At 37.7% G+C, this 18,610-nt stretch overlaps 1 protein-coding gene across 1 annotated transcript in view; it reads left to right on the forward strand.

Annotated features, from left to right (window-relative positions):
- The window catches only part of POLN (DNA polymerase nu), a 587,345-nt gene that overhangs the window by 84,159 nt on the left and 484,576 nt on the right, over positions 1-18,610 (forward strand). Inside the window, exons 6-7 of the mRNA XM_053700310.1 lie at positions 7,749-8,207; positions 12,819-12,976. Of these exons, the coding sequence (XP_053556285.1) occupies positions 7,749-8,207; positions 12,819-12,976 (617 nt within the window). The remainder of the gene's footprint in view (positions 1-7,748; positions 8,208-12,818; positions 12,977-18,610) is intronic.

Below are 18,610 nucleotides of genomic sequence, written 5' to 3' on the forward strand. Positions count from 1 at the left end.
GAAATGGGCGAAAAATGGAAAAGTCCATTTGATGTGAAAATCGTAGAGTTTATTTGGTATACAAAAAAGCATGACATTCAATAATATTTTATCGATACCCTATTGACACTTTATTGACACTCTATTAATATTTAGACTTACTAACAGGACATACAAACAGTTCTATCTATGACAAAACGTGATTGGATATATTCACACGGAAGTGACGCTGAAATATACATCACTTCCAGTCTGCTCCAATAACAACGTAAACTTAGATTATACATTTCGTACTAACAAAACGGAGCTAAAGAAGAAATAAATCTTTGAAAATGACTCTCCAATACACTTAATAGAAGCCACACATCTACCAGTTGTAGTTAAGTCAAACGGTTTGTATATTTGTCACGTAAATACGGAAGTGATGCCGACATACGACGTCACTTCCGGTAGTCAACATAACTCCATAGGAGGGGGACCTAATTAATGGTACACAGCAATGTGAATGTTTTGGTGCCTAAAAACCACAGGAAGTTAAGATTCAATACACCACTACACACACTATATAAGGCTTTAAGGCATTACCAAAACTCTAGTCTTGATAAAGGCCCAATATTAAGGGCCAAAACGCGTCGACAGTTTTGGTAAGCCTTATTTTATTTGCTGTATATTGGTTTTAGCTATATTGCACTATTGTGTTATATGTTTTACAGGTCACTAGCAAGGTAACACGAATCATCACCTAAGAAGATTTCACTATCTTACAGAGGGATTTATCTAAGGATAACACTATTCACATACGGCTAGATTTAGAGTTGGGCGGTAGCCGTCAAAACCAGCGTTAGAGGCTCCTAACGCTGGTTTTTACCGCCCTCTGGTATTTGGAGTCAGTCAGGAAAGGGTCTAACGCTCACTTTCCAGCCGCGACTTTTCCATACCGCAGATCCCCTTACGTCAATTGCGTATCCTATCTTTTCAATGGGATCTTTCTAACGCCGGTATTTAGAGTCTTGGCTGAAGTGAGCGTTAGAAATCTAACGACAAAACTCCAGCCGCATAAAAAAAACAGGAGTTAAGAGCTTTCTGGGCTAACACCGGTTTACAAAGCTCTTAACTACTGTGCTCTAAAGTACACTAACACCCATAAACTACCTATGTACCCCTAAACCGAGGTCCCCCCACATCGCCGCCACTCTATTAAAATTTTTTAACCCCTAATCTGCCGACCGCACATCGCTGCCACCTACGTTATCCCTATGAACCCCTAATCTGCTGCCCCTAACACCGCCGACCCCTATATTATATTTATTAACCCCTAATATGCCGCCCCCAACGTCGCCGCTACCTACCTACACTTATTAACCCCTAATCTGCCGACCGGACCGCGCCGCTATTATAATAAAGTTATTAACCCCTAATCCGCCTCACTCCCGCCTCAATAACCCTATAATAAATAGTATTAACCCCTAATCTGCCCTCCCTAACATCGCCGACACCTAACTTCAAGTATTAACCCCTTATCTGCCGATCGGAGCTCACCGCTACTCTAATACATTTTTTAACCCCTAAAGCTAATTCTAACCCTAACCCTAACACCCCCCTAAGTTAAATATAATTTAAATCTAACGAAATAAATTAACTCTTATTAAATAAATTATTCCTATTTAAATCTAAATACTTACCTGTAAAATAAACCCTAATATAGCTACAATATAAATTATAATTATATTGTAGCTATTTTAGGATTAATATTTATTTTACAGGCAACTTTGTATTTATTTTAACCAGGTACAATAGTTAATAACTATTTAATATTTACCTAGTTAAAATAATTACAAAATTACCTGTAAAATAAATCCTAACCTAAGTTACAATTAAACGTAACACTACACTATCAATAAATTAATTAAATAAAATACCTACAATTATCTACAATTAAACCTAACACTACACTATCAATAAATTAATTAAATAAAATACCTACAAATAAATACAATTAAATAAACTAACTAAAGTACAAAAAATAAAAAAGAACTAAGTTACAAAAAATAAAAAAATATTTACAAACATTAGAAAAATATTACAACAATTTTAAACTAATTACACCTACTCTAAGCCCCCTAATAAAATAACAAAGCCCCCCAAAATAAAAAAATGCCCTACCTTATTCTAAATTAAAAAAGTTCAAAGCTCTTTTACCTTACCAGCCCTAAAAAGGGCCCTTTGCGGGGCATGCCCCAAAGAATTCAGCTCTTTTGCCTGTAAAAAAACACATACAATACCCCCCCAACATTACAACCCACCACCCACATACCCCTAATCTAACCCAAACCCCCCTTAAATAAACCTAACACTAAGCCCCTGAAGATCTCCCTACCTTGTCTTCACCTCACCGGGTCCCGATCTGTCCAGAAGAGCCTCCGATGTCTTGATCCAAGCCCAAGCGGGGGGCTGAAGAGTGACGTCCATCCTCGGGCTGAAGTCTGGATCCAAGCGGGGGCTGAAGAAATCCATCATCGGGCTGAAGTCGGAAGTCCATCATCGGGATGAAGTCTACTATCAAGCAGCATCTTCAATCTTCTTTCTTCCGGAGCGGAGCAGAGCCATCTTCTTCCCAGCCGACGCGGATCCATCCTCTTCTAACGACGCCTACTCGCGGAATGACGGTTCCTTTAAATGACATCATCCAATATGGCGTCCCTCGAATTCCGATTGGCTGATAGGATTCTATCAGCCAATCGGAATTAAGGTAGGAATATTCTGATTGGCTGATGGAATCAGCCAATCAGATTCAAGTTCAATCCGATTGGCTGATCCAATCAGCCAATCAGATTGAGCTCGCATTCTATTGGCTGATCGGAACAGCCAATAGAATGCAAGCTCAATCTGATTGGCTGATTGGATCAGCCAATCGGATTGAACTTGAATCTGATTGGCTGATTCCAATTACATTTAACTTACATTTAACTTAGGGGGGTGTTAGTGTTAGGGTTAGACTTAGCTTTAGGGGTTACTCCATTTATTACAGTAGCGGCGAGATTCGGTCGGCAGATTAGGGGTTAATAATTGAAGTTAGGTGTTGGCGATGTTAGGGAGGGCAGATTAGGGGTTAATACTATTTATTATAGGGTTATTGAGGCGGATTAGGGGTTAATAACTTTATTATAGTAGCGGTGAGGTGCGGTCGGCAGATTAGGGGTTAATTATTGTAGGTAGCTGTCGGCGACGTTGTGGGGGGCAGATTAGGGGTTAATAAATATAATATAGGGCTCGGCGGTGTTAGGGGCAGCAGATTAGGGGTACATAGGGATAATGTAGGTAGCGGCGGTTTACGGAGCGGCAGATTAGGGGTTAAAAAAAATATGCAGGTGTCAGCTATAGCGGGGGCGGCAGAATAGGGGTTAATAAGTGTAAGGTTAGGGGTGTTTAGACTCGGGGTACATGTTAGAGTGTTAGGTGCAGACGTAGGAAGTGTTTCCCCATAGAAAACAATGGGGCTGCGTTAGGAGCTGAACGCTGCTTTTTTGCAGGTGTTAGGTTTTTTTTCAGCTCAAATGGCCCCATTGTTTTCTATGGGGGAATCGTGCATGAGCACGTTTTTTTAAGCTGGCCGCGTCCGTAAGCACCGCTGGAATTTAGAGTTGCAGTGGCGTTAAATTATGCTCTACGCTCCCTTTTTGGAGCCTAACGCAGCCATTCTGTGAACTTTAAATACCAGCGGTATTTAAAAGGTGCGGGGGAAAAAAGCATGCGTAGCTGACGCACCCCTTTGGCCGCAGAACTCTAAATCTAGCCGATAGACTTTATTTTTGACATCGTCCAACTTTATATTTGATTCACTTTTTGCCATTTTTATTTTTGTTTTTATTTTTATTTTATTTTTTTATTTATTACTTGTTTGATACTTTTTGGGATTTTTTTATCATATTTTTTACATATTTTTAATTTTTCACAATTTTTCTGTTTTTCGATTGCTTTGGAAGTTTTTTCTTCATTTTTATTACCATCACACACTGGAACACGTCACTATTGGAATACGTCAACATTGGGACACTTTATACATGTGACTTTGCCTATCGTTTTATTGGGACTATAGACAATCATTCTGCTCTTAAGGTGCACCTTAGAGTCTTGCTTACATTTTGTGGACTTTTAATTCAATCTGTGTTTGTTTTATTGTACATTGTACATACTTACTGTTTTTACTGTAAACCTTTATTAGGGTTTTTTAGTTACTACACGTTAACTTTCTTTATTAAAATACCATCCTTTTAACACATTCTTCTGGCGCTCTTGACACCATTTTTATTTATATTATTTGAATGGGACAAGACTTAGCCAAACAGAGGAGGAAAGGAATTTTGGAGTAGTAATAGATAACAAGTTAAAGATGGGTGCACAATGCAGGGCAGCGGCTTCAAAGGCTAATAAGATACTAGCATGTATTAAAAGAGGCATTGATTCAAGGGAGGAAAGTATAATTCTGTCACTATATAAATGCCTGGTAAGACCTCACCTTGAGCATGGAGTGCAGTTCTGGGGACCGATTGCAAAAAAAGATATTGCTGATCTAGAAAAAGTTCAGAGAAGGGCCTCAAAGCTAATAAGGGGAATGAAGAATTTAAGCTATGAGGAGAGGCTAGTCAAACTGGGTCTGTTTTCTCTAGAAAGAAGGCACTTGAGAGGTGACATGATTACTTTATATAAATATATTCAAGGCCCATATACAGAGATGGCAGAAGCTCTGATTATACCAAGAAAATTGTTTGGAGGGCACAATTTAAGGTTGGAGGAAAGGAGATTTAATCTCCTGCAACTGAAACATTTTTTCACTGTAAGAGCAATACAATTGTGGAACTCATTACCAAAGGAGGTAGTGAATGTCAATACCCTAGATACATTTAAACATTGTTTGGATACATTTCTGGCTAGAAACAAAATTCATGGATATGATTGCTTGTATTAAATGGGTCACCTTTTAGTGTGATTAATTTAAGCTCAACTGGAGCTTTTTTTGTAAGTAAATTAGATTTGTATAGGTTAAACTCGATGGACTTCGGTCTTTTTTCAACTACATCTACTATGTTACTATGTATGTTACTATGTTACTGTGTACCTGTAGGTCTATATGTGGTTCTTATCTAGTCAGTAAGGCCACATGACAGACTAAATATTTTAGGTTTTCTCAGGAAAAATATTTCTGATATCCGGACTGATTCCTTTTGTCCTTCAAGAGATAAGGAGTTTTGTTCTTTTTGAAGCAGAGTCCTCATTTCGTGGAAGTGATATTTTGTGTAATGTAGCCCAAAGTCTTTATTTGACCCTTGGGGCATCCTTCCTTCATCATTCATGGGCTATTGTGATGACAGGCACCAATCTCTTAGGCTGGGGCGCTCTGGAATCCTCGAAGAGTGTAAGGAGTTTGGCTTCCTCTAGAGGTGAGGCTACCAATAAACATCTGCAACTTTGAGCGATTCTTCGGGCTATTCAGTCCTGGCCCTTTTTTGAAGGAGGAAAAGTTTATACGTTTTCCGTTGGACAATGTCACGGCGGTAGCCTACATAAATCATCAAAGGGTACCTGCAGTCCACTGGCCATGCAGAAAGTGTCTCAGATTCTGTCTTGAGCACAGAGAAATCATTGCTCCCTATCGGCCATTCAGGGAGGTGGATTACCTCAGCTGTCAATTGGTTCTTCTAGGAGAGGGGTCTCCCCAGCAGGACATTTTAAATCTTTTAGTGATTAAGTGGGGTGGCCTGCCACTTAAATCATAAACTTCCAAAGTATTGTGTGAGATCAAGAGATCCAAAGGCTCACATGATAGACAACTTGGTATGTCCATGGGAATTTCATCTAGCATACCTGTTTCCTCTGTTTGTTCTTCTTCCAAGAGTCATGCTCAGATCTAACTGGAGTAAGCTTCAGTAATATTGCTTGCTCCAGCCTGGCCCCAGAGAATGTGGTATGTAGATCTAGTGCAGATGTCCTCATCTCCTCCATGGCTCCTTCTGAGAGAAGACTTGTTGTCTCAAGGGCCTTTTTTCATTAAGAATCTCAAATATCTAATATTTAACAGTGTGGTGATTGAACGCCTTGTTTTGAGACATAGAAGTTTCTCAGATTCGGTCATTGATATTTTAATACAGGAAAAAAAGCATGTGACACAGAAAATGTATCACAAATTTGGAAGGCATATTTTGAATGGTGCTCTTCCAGAGGGTATTCCTTTAGGATTCCCAGAATTCTTTAGTTTTTACAGGATGGCCTTGACAAGGGTTTGTATCCGAGCTCCCAAAAAGGTAAAATTTCTGCTTTGTCTGTTCTTTTTCAAAGGAAGTTAGCCAAACTTCCTGATGTTTAGGTTTTTGTTCATGCGTGGTTAGATTTAAGCCAGTTTTGAGACCTATTTCTCCACCCTGGAATTTGAATTTAGTGCTTTCGAAATTACAAGGACCACCATTTGAACCGATGCATTCCATTGATATGAAACTTCTATCTTGGAAAGTACTTTTGATATTGGCAATTTCCTTAGCTAGGAGAGTTTCTGAGTTCTCAACCTTGTCCTGTGATTCTCTGTTTTTAATTATTCACAAGGATAAGGTTGTACCTTGTACTAAATATGATTTTCTTCCTAAGATTCTTTCTGTGGTGAACATCAATCAGGAAAAAAATATTTCCTTGTTTCTAGATCTTGCTAACACTAAAGAGCAGCTATTACATAATCTTGATGTATTCAGGGCATTGAAGGTTCAATCTTCAAGCTACTAAAGTCTTCAGACAATCTTCTAGTTTGGTTGTTCACTACTCCAGGACTTGTAAGGGGCAGAAGGCTACTTTGGTAGTGTGGACCTCTTAGCTTAAACAAGAGATTTACACAGCTTACTTGGTGGCGGAAAGTCACCTCCTAAGTATATCCCAGCTCATTCTACAAGGACTGTTGCAACTTTGTGGGTTTTTAAAAATTAGGCATCTTTGGAGCAGATTTGCAATTTTGCAATATAGTCTTCTCTGCATACTTTTTCCAAATGTTATCGCTTTGAGGTTTGTGCTTCTTCGCAAGCAGCTTTTGGCAGGAAAGTCCTTTAGGCCACAGTATTGGCTAAATAGGAACTGCCAGAAAAATTGTCTCACCCCTTCCGTAATATAGACAATATGCTTGGCTATTTTCCCATATGTTATGGAGGACTGTGGAGCATCATCATTTTACCAAAGAAAACAAAATTATGCTTACCTGATTAATCATTTTCTTTCGGAATGATGATGGTCCACAGGTCTCGCCGTTTACGTTTTTGGGGGCAACAGTTCTTATGACACCTCTACAGACCCTGCTTTGTCTTTCCTACCTATATGTTTCCTATTCTCTACTTGGCTATACTTTAAACTAAGAGAGAGATGGGAGGTGGGATGGATTTTAAGTTATGATATGGGTTCTTGACCTCCTCCTAGTGGTGGGAAATATATTCCATATGTTATGAACTAAAAGAATTTATCAGGTAAGCATAAATTTTGTTTTTAATTTCATTAATCAGCATTTTTTTCAAAGTATGAAATGATTACAAGCTATTTCCTTTAAATCAATGCAGGTGGTATAATTTTAGTCTGTTATAATCAGAACTAGATGTACAGACATTGTTTATTCATGCAGTCATTAAGTATGTCTGACAGTGTCTCACATATACAGTATATAGTAAAAAAAAATATTAGTTTTTCTTCAAGAATAATTACAAAATGGTGTGTCATGTTTTCATTCATTTCTGTTTTTCATGCAGGAAAATATACCTACAATAAATGGAAAAAATAAAGTAGTTTCTAAAAACATCCATAAATCTATTTTGAGTTTAATTGCTAGTAAGAGCCATCAAAAGCAGTCACAGCCTTTAGTTTATAATATTCCAGTCTGTGACAAATTGGATTTAGAAAACAAAGAACAAAAAGTTCTAGTACATAATAATTACTCATTCAATGAAGAAAAAAAGATACAGAGTGCACCAGAATCCTTAAAACTCAACTCTTCAGGCAAACAAGAGCACTGGTTCACAGAAAGTGACAATAAAACAAAACAATTAGATACATTCAAGGAAGTTAAATGTTATCAATCCCAAATTCGCAATGTTAGATTACTCAATAAAGATCAGCAGTGTAAAGTGTTTGAAGAGATGAAGAATGCCAAAGCCATAGTCTTAACAATGGTTTTTCAGGACGGATCCTCACAGCTAAGTGTCAGTAAGGTTAGTATTTTTTTTTTCCTTATTCCATTTCTAATGTTTGCAATTATAAAACAGAATCTCTTTGTTTCAATACTCAATCTAATAGAAACTTGCTGCTCCAGATGCCTCAGATGCAGCATATATGCTCATCCTAAAAAAAATCTGCATCTTGTTACCTAGGACACCTGTCACATGATACAAGAGATAGGGAAATTAAATAATACTTTGAAACTCATCAGAAAAATGTTAGTGCATTGTTGAAAATGTGATTCTACTATATTAATGTTTTTTTAAGGATAAGCATGTAATAGTTTTTTATAAGACTTTAACAATGTTTTACCAAATAAAGCAATCAGGACATAACATAAACAGTACGATAAAAATGGAATGAGTAGGGTCCTTTTTTTTATGAAGTTTATTATTTTTATTGCATTTTCAAAAGTAAAAGAAATGTAAGAAAACCAAATAAATACAATAAAATCAAAACTAAGATTAGTCTGTCTCACATTATTTAGCATTTAAAAACACATTTAACTGAATGTATATAATTAAGCATAAAGAAGCCTATAGGATGTATGTAAATCAGAAATCTAGAAAGCAACGGAAGTATGAACATAAAGGGGTTCAACTTAATAATGTTTGGTAGATGGAGCCCCAACCACAATTGAATTACCCTTGCTCTACAGTTGTGGGATTTAATAGTATTTATTAATATCCCCACCTAAATCCAGGGAAGAAATGAAACTATAGTCTGAAGAAAGTACATTATGAGACACAAGCATTCCCTGTCCTGAAAGAAATTTCTAGATATGGAATTATCAGAATAATTAAGGACGTAATGTGAGAGCCTGCTTCTCATCCCAAAAAGACTCCATAGTTACAAAGAAGTCCCTCCTGCCTTGGTAAATATATGCAATTTTTTCTAATTTCAAAGCAAAACTAACTAAGTTATCTCATTCTATGAACGTAGGAGATGGAGGTTTTTTTCCAATATCAGAGAATTAGTCCCGTGCCAGAGTTGAAGAAAATCTTAAAAAGAGTGGTGAGAAATTTACATGGCAATTTAAATTTGCTATTAAGCAAAAATATCACAGGAATTTAAGGATTTTACAATTGAGCAGGTGTACTATTGCACAGTAAATAGCATCCCAGTAGGAACTAATGACCTGACAGCCCCACCATATGTGTAGAAAGGTACCTATAGATCTATAGCTTCTCCAACACTTATCTGATACACTTGGGTATATTTGGTGTATTCTATGGGGTGTGAGATACCAATGAGTTAGCAATTTAATATTTGTTTCTAAAGTTAGGACTGACAAAGATCTCTTGGTAGTAGCAGATAAAATCTGTTGTCTCTATTTTGAGGTAAATTTAAAATTCATCTTCCCACTTGACAAGGTATGGAGGATCAGATCTAGAATCTATATCCATCAGTCGTTTATAGAAATTAGATAATTAGATAATAAATGCCACACTTGCTTACCCATTTTACAAATATGTTTATATGGAGCTAGGGGCAAAAATATATTAGCCTTTTGTAGTCCCTAATCTGCAAGTATGATAGCCAATGTGAAAGCGGGTATCTATATTCTTCTTTAAGTTCTGTCATACATTCCAAAGCGAGTAGGGCCCTTTTTATTTTTTAGGTTTAAACCTATTTGTTCCTATTTGTTTTATGTTTCAAGGCCCAGGGGAATAAATATTTGTATTTGGTGGGTCCTAAAATGACCTAATTTTGAGTTTAGGACCTAAAAATCTAAGTCTTGTGTTTTAAACCTTCAAGATTCTAATGATATAGTTCCAGTGGTGCGCATAGTTGGAGCTCTTAGGTGTGAGAGTGCTATCCTGTTGCGTTTAGAGTAAGTGCAGAAAGGGTTGAGGTCCAAGAAAGACTGCCCTTGAATCCTGACGAAATTGCCCACATGAAGTTCACACCCCTTATCTTGTGAGTCATGGAGCACAATTTTTCCACCTCAAAGTATATTTTAACTTAAATTTTCAGTTTCCTAAAATCATGTGAAATTATTGGTTTGAAGGTTTAATATAGCTACCAGTATTTAAACATAAAATGTGTTTGCAAGTTCAGTTCCATACAAAGAGTGTGAAAGGATTGGTTTAAAGGTGTAATAAATAAAAAGTGTTTTAAAAATAATGGTGATTTCCCTAGAAAACAAACAAATTAGAAATTGCTACATGACAATTGACAATTTTTAAAACCTATAAAATCCTAAAACACTTTGATAAAAGCAAATTTGAGGGGTTTTTTAGATCCTAAAATCTGGGGCTTTGTAATGAGATATTGCACATAGATAACAGCCCCCCCCCAAAAAAACTGTACATTTTATAGTTAACTTTTTTCATTGAAACATAAACCTCAATATTGTTTTGTGATACTATAAATTTAACCTACCATATAGGCCAACTGTAACCTGTGAATTTGACATATATATGTATATATATATATATACGATTTATCAAGCTAGGAGCGGACAGGGGTGGACATATTTGCCCCTGTCTGACCCAGCTCTTCTGCTATTTTGTGCTTGCGTGCAACACCGCCCCATGCCTGCGCATAGCCAATCACACGCCGGCAGGAGCTGCCAATCTCCCCGGTTGGACGAGACCGGGAAGATTAAAATTCTCCACCTAAGAGGTGGAGAAGAGGGTAGGAAGCAGCGGGCTGATGACCGCTGCTTGATAAATACTGACTGCAGGTTCTTTTGTGAGAACCTGCAGTAGTAGGGGGGCGAATGGCTTGAAAAATCGAGCCCATAAAAGTAACCTTTGTTTAACTTCCCAAAACCTGCAATTAGTTGTGAGGTGGTCCCGTATTGTATGAGTAATTGCTAAAAAAAATTCCAGTAGAGGGCTAATATCCCTTGCTGACCTTAATACTTTATATATTGATTTACTATTAATCATCTTACTTTCCAAATCAAACCATCAAATATTATCTATAGAATTATGCCACACAACTGTCTGTGCTATTTTTTGTTGAATAATAATATTAGATCAAATTTGGTACACTAACCCCTCCTCCAGATCTGTGTAAGAGCATGTTTTTTCTATTAATTGTTGGTCATCTATGACCCATATGAAAGTCGATATAACAGTCTGGAATTAATGTATTTTCTTGAACCTTGATTGATATAGACAATAAAACAAACATATAAAATATTTAGGTAAAATAGATATCTTGGTTACCACTATAAAACCATAGTAAGAAATATTAGAAAATTACATTTTGACCATTTGGATATATCCTTTCTGAGTTGAGAAAAGAGGGGCTTATAATTAAGCTGTTATAGATCTTGAAGGTTATGTGGTATGTTAACACCTAAATAACAAATGGCTTTCTTAGTCCAATTAAAATAAAAGTTCAGTTAAAATATATATATTTAATCACTTCACATTTGTCATTATACATTTTTAAACAGAAATGTTGTTAAATCTACTAATAGTACAATAAATTAACTGTAATGATGATCAGGGTTTAGTACCTAATTGATTAATGTCATCTGCAAATAGAGCAATCTCATTCTCATGATTACCACTGATATACCAAATATATCACAATTCTGACTTAAAGGGACATGAAACCCATATTTTTTTTCTGCCATAATTTAGAAAGAGCATGCAATTTTAAACAACTTTCCAATTTACTTCTATCATCTAATTGGCTTCATTCTCTCAATATATTTGTTAAAAAGCGTATCTAAATAGGCTCAGTCTCTGCTGATTGGTGACTGCACATAGATGCCTCATGTGATTGGCTCACTCATGTGCATTACTATTTCTTCAACAAAGGATATCTGAAGAATGAAGCAAATTAAACAAAATAAGTAAACTGAAATTTTTTTTAAAATGTATTCTCTAAATCATGAACAAAAGGTTTTGGGTTTCATATCCCTTTAATGCATAAAGCAAATAATAGTGGAGGTAGAGGGCCCCCCTGCCTTGATAAATTTTGTATTTGGGTTGATCTAGACTGATCCCCAATAATTCTAACAAAAGCTGTGGGAACAGAATAAATGGATAAAAAAAGCACCCGAGATTCCAGAACTTTTAATGTGTGCTTCAGAGATCCCAGTTAGATTTAATTATCTATAACACTGGTACCTGTGTTATACAAGTGTTATAGCCATTGGAATTAGAAATCTAATGGCACTATTATTTAGTAACTTCCTTGCATAGTGCTCTGTCACAAAATAACATTGCTTCGAGTAGGATCCAGTTACTAAAATGGATGTGATATAACAAATCTAGTATTGCAAAATGTTTTCATTGCATTTCCAATTTAGAGACTCTCATATGAACTAGCCTTTGGCTGTTCATGAAAAAATACTGTATTTTTTGATAACACACAGATTGGTATGAATGTACAGTACATATACAAAATGGATACAATGGTGCATTAATAATTGAATGATCTTGGAAATGCATGCAGCATATGTAATAAATAAAATATACTATAATATTACATAGAATTGTACTTTAAAATGTTTTTTTTTGCCGTTTATCAGTAAAAAAACCTTTTTTTGACCATTTCAATTATACAATTTCTCTTTAGTTTTGTAACTTTATTTTTTTTTTTTTGTTACATATTAGATTTTTCCCCCTCTATTACAGGATTCAAAGACATTAGTGAAAGGAATATTAGTATTAATTAAAATGCAAACACACCCAACCCTTCCTGAAACCTGTACAAAAGATGATATATATCTCTATGTAGCTTCAGAAGAGGATGCTTTGTGGCGAAAAGACCAGACTCAAAAGGACTTTGCAAGGTGAGTGGATATTTAGGAGGTAAGTACCCAGAAGTTTAAATAGGAAGTGTGTCAAAATGACAATTGTGTGTGTATATATATATATATGTGTATATATATATATATATTTAAGATTTTAAAGGGATGGGAAAGTCCAAATTAAACTTGCAAGAATCAGATAGATCATGTCATTTTAATACACTTTAAAAATCAATTCTATTTTCAAATGTGCTTTGTTTTCTTGGTATCTATTGTTAAAATTGAACACACACATATCCTAGACTAGTGGGAGCTAGCTGGTGATTGGTGCCTGTAAACATTTTTTCTCTTGCAATTGGCTAACTAGATGTATTCAGCTAGCTGACAGTAGTGCAATGCTGTTTATTTAGCAAAGGATAACAAGAGAATGAAGCATATTTGAACGATGTTTAAAATTGTATGTTCTATCAGAATCATGAATAAAAAATTCTGGGGTTTCCTGTCCCTTTAATAAAGGTATGCAACAGTTCGTATATTCTTTTTCTTAAAAAAAAAAAAAAGTGTTTTTTCAAATGTATTTTTAAAGTATTATGAATCAAACATTACTTTACTGTCATGTGTTGATATGTGTCAATAGATCTATCCTATACTATACATCTACACTGCCTGCCCTGACCTTTTGGCTTGACTACGGATTTGATTTTGTTTGTTGGATATTGTGCTTTGGACCTCACCTGCCTTGATTATTTAAGAGACTTTTGTCTTACTATAACCTTTTTAGGCAGTTAACGCCTAATCGCGGATGGGTATTCCCTGCTCTTGAGCTTCGACTACCAACATCTGATAGCTAGAATATTTAGCGCGACTTGAGACCTGAAGTACAGTGTAAAAAAAAAAAACTGGCACAAAACCCATCAAATACATATTAATATAAACTATTAAATTCATATATATACTTTTTTTATTTTTTTATTTATTATTTTTGTACATTGGACATATCAGTATTATATCAACAGTGGTATTACAAGGTATCAGTCCAGTGGTATTTAAGAACATTAACAAGTAACATTAAACAAAACGTATTACATTCAACATATGCTCATATCCGTGTATGTTGCTATATAAAGCTATACGTCTTTAGGTTCTCTTTCTGCTTAAAGACTTTCTGTATATTACAACTGTCTCACTGGGGCCAGGATGCACTGACATTTCTGTCTCAACCTGACAATAGCGATAATAGAGGATATTCCAGGGTTGTGGGTAGGACTGGCAAAGCAAGAGTCCAACAGGTCCAGGCAAGGGGAAGGGCTGGGGAGACAAAAGAGGTAGCATCCTTTCCTGAGGTGGAGGGGCTTCCTACAACTCCCAAGATGTGCTAATGTTATGGGGTGGGCGTATATGCCTATGGGTATTATTAGTAAATGAGTGGAGGGATACTTCCCATACTAACTTAACATCTAGAATGAATGCTAGTTTGTTTCGTCTGAGATTGCCATATTCCTCTAAGTCTAAGAGCTCTGCCACTCTATCTAGCCACATATCCCTTGTAGGGGTATTTTGGGTCTTCCAGGATCGTTCAATCAGTGATCTAGAACCATTAAGTCCAGTCTGTAGGAGGGTGGTTTTAATCTTGCATGGGAGTTTGGGCAAATCATTTAATAGTGCTGTACTCGGGTTGAGTTTAAAGTGCTCTCCCAGGATTGATCTAAAATGAAGTTCTACCACTTCCCACAGGGGCTTTATTTTAGTACAGTGCCACCACATGTGTAAAAAGGTACCTTGTTCTCCACATCCCCTCCAGCAGCCCGAGACGAATCAGGGTAGATCGTCTTTAGTCTAGTTGGAGTTAGGTACCAACTGAGTAATATTTTATAGTTCATCACAAGAACCTGCGGGGAGGACGAGGATCCTCTGGTAGAATGGAACAATCTATCCCAATCTGATTGTTCCCACTGGGCACCGAGGTCCCTAGACCCTGGTTTCTCAACAGCCGGGCCGTGGCCCAGTACCGGGCCGTGATAGCCCTGCTGGTGGGCCCTGACCTGTCATGCCCCCACTGCACACTCTTACCCCACTGCAAACCAGGTGCAGACTGAGACCAATCAAGGCCCCAGGAACACTGTCTCACACTGACCAAAATGTATTAAATGGTATGCAAATGTACATGGTAGCCTTCCTGCCCTGCCCCCAACAGGCCCCTCATCCTACAGAGCCAGGACCCCCAACATTAAGGGCCAGAGAAAGGGCACCCCACACTCCATGGCCAGACCCCACACTCCATGGCCCTCACAGCGACAGACCCCTGCCAGGGCCCCCACTAAACCCACACTTATTTGCTTAGTTACTGATAGGGCAACTGAAAACTCCAGCTTAAGGAATGCACCAAGATCCATGGAGATACCATTTGTGGGCCCCCCTACTTGCTGGTCCCTCTGCCCAGGTCCTATTTGCCTGGCTGATCAACCCGCCCCTGCTGCTCACTATATATGTGTATATATATATGTATATATAAATATGTATATATATAAACTACTGGGCCCCGGACATGTCTAGGTAAAATTTACCGGGCCTTGAGGTCACTTTGGTTGAGAACCACTGCCCTAGACCATCTGTCTGTAAAGGGCGGTAATTGTGTTTTTTGATGCTCTATGAGCATTTTCCGGGATAGTGATAGTGAGTTTTTGAGTTTGATACCCTTATCACATAGGCTTTCAAAAGGTGTTAGGGGTCTTAGTAGATTTGGCTTATGTGGGGATGTGTGTATGAAATTATGTAATTGCGCATATTTTAGCCAACCAGTGTATCTTCCATCTGCTAAGTTGTCAAGTTTGTTTCTATCTAGCAATTTCCCTCCTTCCGTAAACCTACAAAGAGGTATAGTATAATACCATTCAGCCATCCTTTTAAAACCCTTATCTAAACCACCAATCATTTCTGTGTTGAGCACTAATGGGAATAGAGGTGATATACTGGATGTTATGCGGGATTTTGTGTTAATTTTTAAAAAGGTGCTTATGTATCTCTAGGTGTTGACATTGAGGAGTTCTCAGCTCTACGGGTACCCAGCACATCGCCTGTACCTGCGGGACCCTGAGAATATGGGTATCTATGGAAACCCAAGCTTATTGTGCACCTGCCCCATGCCAATCCAACACTCTCTGGAGAGTCACTGCGTTGTAATATTCTGTTATGTTAGGTAGTCCCAACCCTTCTTGGGTCAGAGGTCTATACAGGGTGTTTCTGTTTATTCTGGGTTTACATCTACCCCACACAAAGGAGTTTATATGGCCTTGTAGACGTTTAAGAAACCAATTGGGAAGATGAATGGGTAGTGCTTGGAGTACATATAGAATTCTGGGGAGGGTGGTCATCTTTACTGACTGAATACGGCCCCACCAGGAGAGGGGTTTATTACCCCAGTTTGTTAGGTCTTTGTATGTATTATGTAATAATGTAGTATAATTTCTCTCAACAAGAGTAGATGGGTTAGGGGAGATATATATTCCCAGATATTTGATATGTTTAGTTTGTAAACACAATGGGGATATTGAGAATAAACTAAGAAACTCGGCTTGTGGTAAAGAAATGTTCAAGATTTCCGATTTTGATTTATTTACTGCAAAGTTAGAGAATTGACCAAAGGCGTCTAACTCTGTCATAATTGCTGGGATAGATGTTGTGGGGGGGGGGGGGATACCGAAAACAAAACGTCATCTGCGTACATAGCTATTTTAAAGTCTTTGGGTCCAAGCGTTATGCCTTTAATCTCTTTATTAATGCGGGTGTGGGAGGTTAAGACCTCCATGGTCAATATAAATAGGATAGGGGATACTGTGTTAGTACTGTGTTAATGTGATTCGACAATATTTTACCAACATTTTTTATATGTGTGTTCAACAGAGAAATGGGTCTATAACTACTGGGGTTGTCTGGTGGTTTGTTAGGTTTAAGTATCACAGAAATGTGCGCTGAGAGCATGTCTGCTGAGAATTTGGAATTGTCTTTCGATTGGTATAAATTTAAAAGGTGGGGGGCCAAGAGGTCTTTGAACGTTTTATAGTATGTATTAGTGAAACTATCAGGGTCATGGCTTTTACCTGATGGTAAACATGATATAGCTGCTAGGATTTCTGTTAAGGATATCGGTTTGTCTAGTGTAGAAGCCTGCGTTGATGTTAATTTATTTAGGCTTGCTGCTTTTAGATATTGTTGCAGGTCTCTAGTGTCATCTAGGCTTCTTTGGGGTTTTAGGTTGTATAATTGTTTGTAAAAGTCACTAAATTGGTTGACAATGCCATTACTGTCATATATGTAGGTTCCGTCCTGCTTTTTAAGTCTATGAATATGTGATCGGGTGGATTTTCCTTGAGAGCTCTTGCTAAGAGAGGGCCTGTTCTGTTACCTTCATAGAAAATGGTCTTCCTAAGTTTTAAGGCTTTCTTCTGCGCCTCTTTAAGGAGGATAGAGTTAAGCTCTTTCCGAACCGATGAGAGTTTAGTTAGTAATCCAGTGTCGTTTGGTGAATTTTTATGACCTAATTCTATGTGGTACAATTGAGTGGTCAGATCACTGACTCTAGCGTTATATGCTTTGTTTAGATAAGCTTTCTGTTTTATGCATTCACCTCGGAGCACAGCTTTGTGGGCTTCCCACACTGTTAAAAGTGAAGAATCTGGGGTTTTATTGAATTGAAAGTATTCAGTTATGGTGTTTGTCAGGGTATGTTAAGTGGGAGGGTGGGTAGCCATCTAACTTCCAAATGAAAGGGTGCACTGGGGTTTTGGGCCAATTTAGATTAATGGTGGTCATGGAGTGGTCGGCCCAAACGGTTGGCTTAATGTCTGAGTCAGAGATGAGGGATAGGCTAGATTGGTCTATATAGAGGTAATCTATTCTGGAATAAATGGACCAGGGTTGTAAAAAGAATGTGTAATTTCGCTGTCTGGGGTGTTGGACCCTCCAGACGTCTATCAGGCCCAAGTGTCTGAGGCAGTTGTATACCGAGTTAGGGGGTCGGGATGAAGAGCGCGGGTTTAGAGATGAAGAATCTAGCTCAGGGTCCATGGTGACGTTAAGGTCTCCACCTAAAATTAAGGTACCTTTCCGGTGTTCTAGCACCACCTAGCTGGACAGATAGCTCAGCATGCTAAGGCACTGTGGCTGAGCTCTGTATCAACCCAAGGGTTGCAGGTTCGATCCCCGGCGAGGTCCACTCAGCCTTTCATCCTTCCGAGGTCGATAAAATGGGCAGCGCCTTGAGACCCTTACGGGTGATTAGCCGCGCTTTACAAGTACCCAATACAATACAATACAGGGGTAGTAGGCGTCTAAAAAAGGAGGTTCTGTTTGAGTTGGGGACATATACATTAACTATGGTAATAGGTCTATTAAATAATAACCCGACGACTATCAATATTCTTCCCTCAGTATCTGATACAGTGTTCAGTAATTGGAAGAGCATGGAGCGGTGGACAAGGACGCTGACCCCATTCTTTTTTTTTTATTTGAATTGAAATAATTTATGGGAAAATCTTTAGAGGAAAATTTTGGTTCATTAGCTCTAGGGAAATGTGTTTCTTGGACTAAAACTACCAAGCTTTTTTGTTTTGCGAACCATTTCAGAGCTATGGATCTCTTGGTAGGAGAATTAAGCCCCTGTGTGTTTTGTGAAATTAT

This window comes from Bombina bombina, chromosome 2 (assembly GCF_027579735.1).
Source record: "Bombina bombina isolate aBomBom1 chromosome 2, aBomBom1.pri, whole genome shotgun sequence".
Classification (NCBI taxonomy): Eukaryota; Metazoa; Chordata; class Amphibia; order Anura; family Bombinatoridae; genus Bombina; species Bombina bombina.